Genomic DNA, 10,980 nt, shown 5'->3' with positions numbered 1-10,980 from the left:
TAGCTATTTGATATTATTATTGTAATTAGTTAATTGTAAAATTTGTAAATAAATTAGAATTAGAAAGTATAAATCAATAAATCATCAAATATTAGAAACATCGAAGTACAAAAAACAATCGTGTTTTGTCAATTGATAACAATCCGAATCTTATCAATTGCGATATTGTAACATTTTGGCGCCGTAGACTTTATAGGCACAAATAGTAGTGACGTCACATTGTCTATTGATAAGACCGACGGTTCAAAACAAGCCGTTATCACGGTTCATTCCATAAGAAATACATGGGTCGAAAAACATGTTTGAAAAAAATTGGTTTTAAGTGCATTTGTATTTTTTTCTTAAAGTTCTAACTATTAAAAACATGTTCTTTACAAGTTTATACATATATACCGACCAAAAATATGAAGCTAAACGCTTTTTTCGTCAATATAATCAAAGTGTAGTATTTTGTATTTCTATGGCACACACATTATACCACATACTCTATGGATTATACACAAATCAGTTAAGTATTATTAATATTTTTTACTATTGCAATTTTTACATAGAAGTATGTACTATTTTCCCTCCATTTTACATAATAAGTATGTTTTATTACTATACTTATATATTATATAATTTGTTGTTTTTTTCTTTTTGAGCCATTTGCTTGCCCTAAGCTTTGTTTCGGCGGTCTTCAGTGAGCAAATAAAGTGTCAGATTTCCTTTTTGAAGTGAGTATAATATATATTATCCTTCATTAATCAATTTACTAATGTAGAAAAATAATTTTTTTCCAGTTAAAAAATATGACGTCAAACAGCATCATCAAGCTTTCGTGCATCATTAATTTTATTGATGATAAAAAAATATTTTCTAAAGGAGAAAATTCTTTTGAATGTGGCTATGTCAAAAGTTTTAATTACATACCTGATGTGGGTATACTTAGTGGTCAAGTGCATGCAAGTATGAAAAATAAATTGTATGATGTTAAGGTAAACAACTTTGTAATTTTGATTGTATCATTTATAATATGATTCCTAAAATAATTGAATATTTAATTTTTACAGATATTTTTCAAAGATAAAAATATTGAACATGCCAGCTGTACATGTCCGACAGGTTTGACAAAATGCCATCATATGGTTTCACTTCTTTTACATGGGCATAATAATATATCTGTAACTGATATATCATGCAGCTGGTCAAAAAAATCTGTAAGAGAAAATGATGAATTATTGATTATTGATGATATTTATGAAAATAATTTTAAAGCTGTTACTGATACACACAATATTGATTTTAAAGCTTTATGCTTTGATAAATTAACAGCAACTAATCAAACAGTTGGATTTTCATGGTTTTTAAGTCCAGAACCTCCAGTTGAAGATTTAAGTGATATTCTTCTATTGGAAAATGTTCTTAATTCTTCAGAATTTAGAAATTCTAAAAATAGTGTTCAAATGTTGTCTGACATTTGTAAGTTATCTTTTGAACAGGTTAAAGATATAGCTTCAATGACCATAGGGCTATTTGCAAATGTAAAATGGTGTCTTTCTAGGAAATTTCGTCTTACTTCGAGTAATTTTCATAAAATAATAAAATCGGTCAAAAGTAATCGATATCCTAATTCACTTTTTAAAGGTCTCTTAGGAAAATATTTTGTGGATGGAGTTAAATCGATTGAATGGGGGAAAACACATGAAAGTATTGCAATTGAAGAGTTTGAGAAGGCTAACAATTCTATTGTGACTAAAACTGGCATTTGGTTACATGAATCTGGAGCTGACTGGGAGCCAGTCCAGATGGTTTGCTTTTCGATGAAAACTCTTCTTATTGCATTGAAGTTAAGTGTCCTTATAAATTTCGGAATGAAGACTTAAAAATTGCGCTTTCAAATTCAAAAGATTACATCATTTACTTTGATATAAATAAAAATGATTTCGTTTTAAATTCCAACCATGAATATTATGACCAAATACAAGGTCAAATGCACATGACAAAAATGTCATCTGCAATTCTTATTATATGGACTACTAAATCTTTAGTTGCTTTCAAAATGTATAAAGATCCAAATTGGTCATCAAATATTGATATTTTATTAAATTTTTACCATCATAAATTCATACCTTATATTTTAACAGACAATTAATTTTTATACATATCAAAATTTATATCCTTCTATATATTACATTTTATATACTTGAAATAGATAGTCTATAGTCTAGGAATTTCTTATAAAAATAATAAAAAAAAATATATACTTGGGTTAATTTCATAATACAATTATAACAAATGGATTAATAAAACTTACATTTTCATTATAAAATTTATATCCTTTATATAATATATATAATAAATAATTACATAATTTAATTTAAAAAATTTTTATTTGTATTAATATTTGTATACATAGTAAATAATTATCATTATATTATAATTTTTTTAACAAATAAAAACTGAATATTGGAATTTATATTTTATGTGTTGTCATTATTTACAAACAGATGCTCAACTTCTTTTATTATTGGATTTTGGAAATTTACTAATGCAGCACATAATTGAAATACTAAAGATGACTTTGTATAAAGCGATTTTGGTATGTGTGTTAAAATTTTAAACTTCTTCAGCCTAACCATCACCCTTTCAACATGAATTCTGGCTCTAGCTATGCTCTTTGTTTTCAGAACTTCACTTGGAGTGAATTGTGGAGACATAAGAAAAGGGGGAATGTTTAAGGAAGTTTCTGGAGGCATTAAGTCTGAAATTAGGAAGCCTTTATCAGCTAACACTAAATCACCTGGTTGTAATATATTTAATACTCCACAGTGGCCTACAATTTTTTTATCAGAAGTGGATCCAGGATACAATTTACTAGCATAAGTAATAACACCATTAGGAGCCACTCCAATAAGCCCTTTCAATGTATTTTTATTCTTATAAGAACTATATGTGAGCTTTTGATCCAAAAGGGATTTAGGAATATCGCATGAAATTTCAGTACAATCTAATGTTATTCTACAATTTTGAAAATTATTGAAACATTCTGGCAAGCAATTTTGGTTCTTATTCTGTGAAGGTACTGTATTCATTAAGTTAATAAATAAAATTTCATGAAGGACACTTATTAATGTTAATATAATATTACCTACTGTGGATTCATTAGTCTTAAATCTAAATGCTAAGTCTGGATAAACTAAATTCAATCTTAGTTTTATAAGAGTCATAAGGATTTGGTCTTTTAAACAAAATTTTTCAACATTCCAATCATAATAATATTTAAACGAAACTTTTGAACATAAATCAACAATTATGTCAAACATAGATTTACTAATCCCACAGTAAAACTCAAATAATTTGTTATCAGATTCAATAGAGTGGTAACCAAAAGGGTTATTTTTAAGAAACAATTTTTCTTTTTTTAATTCTTCAATTTCTTTATGAAGAAAATACTTTTCAACTTCATCACTTTTACTATTTGTAGGTGTTAAAACATAAGTTTCAGTTGTTGCACTATTTTCAATAATAATTGAACTTTTGTTTTCCTGTGAACATGATGCACTGTCTACCTTCTTACGCCTTTAATATAATAATAGAAAAAACAAATTCTGGATTTTAAAATTTCATTTTTTAATGCTAATAATATTTTGTTATGCTGACAATACAAATACAATTATGCATGCATCATATAATTATGTTAGCATAAATAATTTAATAATACTTACTTATTAATCCATTTACAATGAGCTTATACAACTTTATTCTAACTCCATTCTACTCTAACACATTTATTAGTGATAAAAAAAAATATAATTTATAAGTTATAATTAGTTAAGTATTAATCTGAGATAAATACAGGGTTATATAAAATATAAATAAACAAATATTTTATTTTTTTAATATACATCATATATTTAATTTATTTTGAACCATATACACACACATTATATTAATATCCACAACTATTTATTAAAGAACAAATACAATCATTACAAACAATTAAAACAAAAATAAAATAAATCAGTGAGGGTTTTTTATGAAGATGAATGTAGAAAGAAGGAAATGGATGGGAATACAAAATAATTGAGTGATAGTTAAATAGAGTACAGAAATATGAAGATAGCTGGTATGATTAGTAGACTGGATTGATTTAAGTAAAGGACTAGCATCACTAGCAAGGTTAATCTCAAAGAAAACTAACAGTTATAAAATACAATAATAAACATAGGCACAAATCGCAGGGGTGCTAAGCAACCCTTAGCACCCCAAATTTTAATGATAGCACCCCGAATCCCGTAATTACCTATAACTTATATAATGTTACTAACATAATATTTCCATAATAACATGATAACATTTATTAAAAATTAATTTAATTTAAGTTTATTTAAAGACTATCAGACTTATCAGTTATTCACATTGAAAGAGATATTATAGTTCTTAATAATGAAATTATTTTAAATAAGTATGCTGAAAATAAGCTTACATTTTCATTAAATTTGTATAATAAATTAAATTAATTTGTTTTACTTAAAATGTTTAGTTATATTTGTGAGATTTATATTTTATTAATGTATATGGTATGGTACTATTGGGGTGTGCGAGGAGCCCCTCACGAGCTGGCTCTGTTTCCTTAAAAATTTTGGTACTTAAGCCCCCCTAATATTTTTGGGTGATTTGTGCCTATGATAATAATACAGATCAATTACTATAAAAAAAAAAAAGCAATAATAAATATAGTTAATATTGAATTGAATCTAAAAGTTAATTATTTTCTTTTGCATACTTGGTATGTTTTTCAGGAGATGTAAATGAAAAGGATGAGTTTTTATTCCAAACAAATTCAGTAGGTCCATTTTCTCTTAAACCATCTTTGAAATGGCAACTACATATTTTGTTGTTTTTTGTGGGATATGTATCTGCTCTTCTGTCATGTAAAAAGTTGTATTATAATCAAAAATAAGATTTAACTTAAATCAATAAATTATGTATGTGAAAATTTAACAGAATATAACTATTTGAAATATACTTTACCTCACTGATTTAGCCCAGACTTTACATTCAATATCATTAGCTGGAAATCTAAAAAACTTGCAGGTTTCTCGGTTGGAAATGTGAGATCACAGCGGAACCCAACATTGAACCATTTTAACACTAAGACAACAATTATTTAACAAATTTTAATTTGGAATAAATATTATGTAAAATGTGTTTAATTAGTAACTCACATTGAAAAATCTTTTCAAAAAAGAAATTTTATTTTCTTACTGAAGACCGCCGAAACAAAGCTTAGGGCAAGCAAATGGCTCAAAAAGAAAAAAACAACAAATTATATAATATATAAGTATAGTAATAAAACATACTTATTATGTAAAATGGAGGGAAAATAGTACATACTTCTATGTAAAAATTGCAATAGTAAAAAATATTAATAATACTTAACTGATTTGTGTATAATCCATAGAGTATGTGGTATAATGTGTGTGCCATAGAAATACAAAATACTACACTTTGATTATATTGACGAAAAAAGCGTTTAGCTTCATATTTTTGGTCGGTATATATGTATAAACTTGTAAAGAACATGTTTTTAATAGTTAGAACTTTAAGAAAAAAATACAAATGCACTTAAAACCAATTTTTTTCAAACATGTTTTTCGACCCATGTATTTCTTATGGAATGAACCGTGATAACGGCTTGTTTTGAACCGTCGGTCTTATCAATAGACAATGTGACGTCACACTATTTGTGCCTATAGTGTCTATTATCTACTATCTATTATCTATGAAATCGTGGTACATATTATTATTCTATTTTTCACGCAAATCACTTTATCAGGATTCAGTTACCAACACGGTTTAAGATTCTATCTTAAACCGTGGTTACCACCATACACTCAGATAGATAAGATTCTTATCTATCTCAGTGCCAGCATACTACACTACTATATTAGGTAATCACTCTAAAAATCTATTTTTTAGAGTTAGGAAATCGATAATTCAAGGAATTATATATTAGATACAATAATAAGGTACGGTCCACAGGAGGGGAAGTTGCATACCCTGCCCCTCCTGTAGTACCGCCTATGATTGCTGTGACGGAAGGACAAGTAGGTGCAGAAACAGCAGTCAGCAGCGAAGGTCAACAAGCAACAACTTCATAACAGCAACACATGGAATTATTGTGAAGAACCACCAATTAAAGAGCCAGAAACGGTAGTCAGCAGCGACAACTTCACAACAGCAACACATGCAATCATGCGAAGGACCACCAACTAAAGAGCTAGAAACATTAGTCATCAGCAAAAACCAACAAGCGAAAACTTCACAACAACATGTAAAGAAAGTTACACCTAGAAAAAGTGTGTATTTGATTACAAGAACCAGCGCAACTAAATCAATTATAAAAAGACAACCAATATTATTACGTAGTTCTGAAAGTAATTCAGATGAACTGTCAATTGCTGGCTCAAGTGACAGTTACCTACCATCCTGTGAAAATAATGACTCATCAAGTTCAGGTACAGATACACCGAGTGCAACTCGAAGTGCTGACTCGAATTCAGGTAATTTTCTTGAAACAACTTGTCCTACTAACAAACCAAAAAAAAAGACTGCGCGATGTTAACAACTGTGGCAAAGTGAAAGCAAAAAGGTTGAAAAATTCAGGGCAAGCTTATAAATCAAGAACAGGAAAAATGGTTGATGCACGAAAGATGGGGCCACCAAGTAGTGATAAATGTATTCTCTAGTGTATAAAAAATATTTCAGAGGACTACAGATCACAACTATTTGCAGATCATTGGGCTATGGGTTCTTTCCAACGACAACGGGACTACTTGAATTCATGCATCGAAACACTTATTATGAAATACCGTCGCGGAAGTGCTCAAGAACCTAGAAAGCCAAATGGCGCTTTCTACATTAGGAAAAATGAGCAAAAAGTTCGTGTTTGTAAAACTTTTTAGATAAATACCTTTGGAATAACCGAAAGAAGAATTCGTACTGTTATCCAATGAAAAACTGGGACTAGGATAGCCCCTATAGACAACATTCAAATCATCGCAAGACTGATCCCGGAGTTTTGACCTCAGTTAGAAACCACATAAACTCAATTCCTCTAATCGAGAGTCATTATGTAAGAATTGACACCTGTAGAGAGTTCATCGATGGTGGCTTAACTATCTCAGAAATGCACAGAAATTATTCTTCTCAAAGAACTTCCGCTAACCTACAACCTGCAAATTACGACACTTACTTACGTATATTTAACACTGAATTTAATATTGGTTTTTTCTTCCAAAGAAGGATCAATGTGATATTTACTTATCCAGAATTTCTTGCTGGATTCTTGGCTCTCAAAATGAAGGACCCTACCGTAATTCCAGTTTCGATGATGTTCTTGGAATCCATACTTTTGACTTATACAAATCAAAGCCAGGACAATGGTGGAATGTAATGAAATGCCGAACCACGATAGGAGAAAAATTGCCTTCAGAGTTTTGTTCGTTTTTTTCAGCCCTACCCTACTTTTTCCTCCTAGCTCTGCATCATTGGAGCGAATATTTTCAACTTTCGGCCTAATTTCTAATAAACTTAGAAATCGGTTTGGTCATGAAAAGGAAGCCAAATATTAAAGATCCACCGATTTCTAAACATAAAAACCTCTCAAGGAGAAGTTGAGGAGGACTTTTATTAATTAAACTTCTTATCAACTATTAATTGAAATTCACTATCAGACTGACAGAGTAGCTATCATTATTTATTTCATTAGCAAGTATTTGTTATTATTTAACTATTAATTTTTGTTTGTATTATTTAATAAGTATTTAAACTTTAAAGGAAAGTTAGCTATTTGATATTTTAAATTTTAATATCTTGTTAAAAATAAAAAAATGTTAACATTTATATTGACCGTTGGTGTGTAGTTTTTTCTATTATATACTTTTATTTGTACCTAACTAACAAAAAAAAAAAATAATAAGGTTTTTTCATAACAATTTAATATTTTAATTGGAAAAATAAATAATTCCTATAATTAAAATTTTTCTGAAAATTAACATAGGTAAAGAAAAAGAGAATTTTATCCAGAAAAGCAACCCGGGTTTTGTATGGGTTTTTCAAAATATCAAGTGGATTTAACCCAGAAAAGCAGCCCGGGTTTTTTCGGGATGGGCTTTGTTGATTGATGGTAAAAAAAGTGAAAAGGATTTTCTAACACCCAACACTGCTGAGGGTTTAAGAGTAACATTACGGTCTACTATTGATTTGTGTAACTATTTACTTAATGATTGTGGTTTTCATTATGTACTCACAAGTAAAATGAACCAAGATGCTTTAGAGGTAAATAACATTATATGTCCCTGTCTTTTAATTCTTGAAGTGATAATATTATATACATTTCAATTTAAATCATAGTTATTCTTTGGAACTGTCGTCGGTAAACTGGTCCTAATGACCACTCTGCAACTCCAACTTTCCTTCAAATGTACAAACTAATATCAATATATTCAGTTATAATACCACCAAAGACAGGTAATTGCCAAGTACTGAATTCAAAGTTTCCAAAAATATCAATTGATGACATTAAAAATATCTATAACACTGATGGTAATATAAGTATTTATGATGATTATCATTAAAATTTTTCTAATTTGTTATGATTCTTCAGATGTAAGTGAGAGTTAAGAATATTGAAGCGCTAAAATTAAAGTTAAGTAATTGCATGGAAAATGAAGATTTGGAAGCTGATTCTATTTTTGAAGACCATAATTATTTTAAATCGCCAACAGTTGATTGAGTAGGGTGCACCCTCAAAATATCCCTCGTTAAAAATATCCCCGTTACAAATATCCTATATTCAAAATATCCCTATAATATTGTCCCTTAATTTATAACAATATACATACAAAAGATTTTTTAACTTTAAACTTTTTTTAACTTCTCATCAATTAGGTTATAGTTAAACTAACATACATATTATTTGTAAATCATAGTATATAATGAATATAAGTAGAATTCAATATAATAGTCATTTATGATTATCTCATTTTCCATATCTGTATATTAAGCCTGTCGCAATACCTGTATTTTGTTGAAATAATAAAAATGATAAAATAAGTTTTCGATAAGGTATCGGCATTACCCTTGTGAGCGTGGTTACCATTTCATATCCGTGAAAATGAAAACGAAAAATGTCGAATTTAATTTTTGTAAATAGCCAAAAAGGCAAAAAGCTACTTTCATACGACGGATATTTGCATAACTTACACTGATCGACTAAAAATAAATGTATTTGGCGCTGTGTTGAATTTATAAATTACAAATGTGAAGGACGCTGTCATACAACTAATGACGAAGAATCAGGTACGTCAAAACACTTTAGGTGTCAAAAATGCATTTGTTTTTTTCAGTCAATTAAATTTTTTTTTATTTTTTTTTTTTAGGAGAAATTATAAAAATACCCACACATAGTCACCCTCCAAATGCTGATAAAGTTAATGTTAAAGAAGCAATTGATAAATTAAAAAATTAAGCTAAAACGTCATGTGAACCTGCAAGAAATGTAGTCAGTAAAATAGTTTCAGATGTATCTAAAATAACTATTAGTAAATTATCACCAATTGATATGTTATCTCAGACTGTACGTAGAACAAGAAATAAGTATAATGATCACCCTACAAATCCAATCAACATAACTGATTTAATATTACCAGACCAATATAAGGTAACCAAAACGGAGGTTCCATTTTTGTTACACGATATTAACAAGGAAGGGAAACGTAGTTTAATATTTACTACAGAAAACAATTTAGATTTTTTAAGTGAATCAGATGTTTGGAAGTCTGATGGAACTTTTAAATCTGTTCCACGCTTGTTTTCTCAACTTCATACAATTCACGCTTGTAAAAAAAAATGCTACATATCCTTTAGTTTATATTTCAATGACTGACCGAACAAAAGAAACGTATTCAGAAATTTTTAAATTTTTAAAAACTAAGAAACCAAATCTGAAGCCATCTATGTTAATGGTTGACTTTGAAAATGCTTTTATATCAACTTTTAAAGAAGAATTTCCAACGGCGGTTATTAAAGGTTGGTTTTTTCATTTTACTCAGTATGTTTGGAGGAAAATACAAAATAGTGGCCTACAGATAAAATATGGTCAAGATTCTGAATTTGCATTACAAGTTCGACTTCTTTGTTCATTGTCATTTATACCACCAAATAAAGTAATCGAAGCCTTAGATGAGCTTATTGAATCAGAATATTATATACAAAATTAAGAACTATTACAATCTATAATAATGTATTTTGAAGACACGTGGATTGGACGTTTAGGGCGAAGAGGACAAAGAAGAGCACATTTTAATATTGATTTGTGGAATTGTTATCAATCCGTTACTGACAATAAGCCTCGCACAAACAATGCCGTTGAGGGCTGGCACCATGCCTTTAATGGATCTCTAGGAGCTCATCATGTATCGATATGGAAATTTATCAAGTGTCTCCAACTAGAGCAAGGTAAATAAAATACAATTATTATTTTTTTTATTTTTATTTAAGTAATATTATTACAATTATGTAGGCCTTCAAGAAGCAAAAATTGAAAAATACATGTCTGGTGAGCTACCCGTTAAAAAAAAAAAAGAAAATTTACGAGAAATTGGATAAACAATTAAAAGAAGTGGTTCTTAATTGGAACATGTTACTGTACTTAACTAAAGGCATTGCGTGTAATTTTTCATTAAAAAAAACTTTTATATGTATATTTACGTATTTTATATTTAACGTTTAATGTCAAATATTCGACGGACCGATTTAAGGCAATTAAATGTTATCTTCTTCTTATTATTATATATTTTATTATCATTATCTGAATCTTCACACGGTCAGATATGAATTAAGGGATTTTACTGGAGATATTTTGAATATAGGATATTTGTAACGGGGGATATTTTAAACGAGGGATATTTTGATGCATGGGATATTTTGAGG

General features: G+C 28.7%; 2 protein-coding genes across 3 annotated transcripts; one reads left to right on the top strand and one right to left on the bottom strand.

The window, feature by feature from the left end:
* Positions 1-236: 236 nt before the first annotated feature.
* Positions 237-2,277, top strand: LOC111039106. The gene is made up of 3 exons (XM_022322432.1): positions 237-716; positions 783-977; positions 1,053-2,277. The coding sequence occupies exons 2-3, from the start codon at positions 792-794 to the stop codon at positions 1,863-1,865; spliced, it is 999 nt and encodes a 332-aa protein (XP_022178124.1). The 5' UTR covers positions 237-716; positions 783-791; the 3' UTR covers positions 1,866-2,277.
* A 140-nt stretch (positions 2,278-2,417) lies between these two features.
* LOC111039095 lies at positions 2,418-5,708 on the bottom strand. 2 transcript variants are annotated; one of them, XM_022322417.1, is made up of 4 exons: positions 5,211-5,708; positions 5,017-5,136; positions 4,769-4,909; positions 2,418-3,561 (listed from the first exon to the last, which is right to left on the bottom strand). In XM_022322417.1, the coding sequence occupies exon 4, from the start codon at positions 3,303-3,305 to the stop codon at positions 2,463-2,465; it is 843 nt and encodes a 280-aa protein (XP_022178109.1). In that variant the 5' UTR covers positions 3,306-3,561; positions 4,769-4,909; positions 5,017-5,136; positions 5,211-5,708; the 3' UTR covers positions 2,418-2,462. The 2 variants fall into 2 exon arrangements, 1 of the variants encoding a protein (XP_022178109.1); XR_002605070.1 differs by lacking the exon at positions 2,418-3,561 and adding an exon at positions 3,624-4,665 and having other exon boundaries at positions 5,211-5,689.
* Between the last annotated feature and the right edge of the window lie 5,272 nt (positions 5,709-10,980).

Source organism: Myzus persicae, unplaced genomic scaffold (assembly GCF_001856785.1).
Source record: "Myzus persicae strain clone G006 unplaced genomic scaffold, MPER_G0061.0, whole genome shotgun sequence".
In the NCBI taxonomy this organism is placed as follows: Eukaryota; Metazoa; Arthropoda; class Insecta; order Hemiptera; family Aphididae; genus Myzus; species Myzus persicae.
Note: the sequence above shows the minus strand (reverse complement) of the source record. Positions and strands in the feature narration are given on the sequence as shown.

Excerpts from the sequence above, each read along its gene's own strand:
- LOC111039106 (XM_022322432.1), top strand. The coding sequence starts at position 792 with ATGACGTCAAACAGCATCATCAAGCTTTCGTGCATCATTAATTTTATT. Across the intron at positions 978-1,052 it reads ATAAATTGTATGATGTTAAG|ATATTTTTCAAAGATAAAAA; the intron begins GTAAACAACTTT and ends TAATTTTTACAG.
- LOC111039095 (XM_022322417.1), bottom strand. The coding sequence starts at position 3,305 with ATGTTTGACATAATTGTTGATTTATGTTCAAAAGTTTCGTTTAAATAT.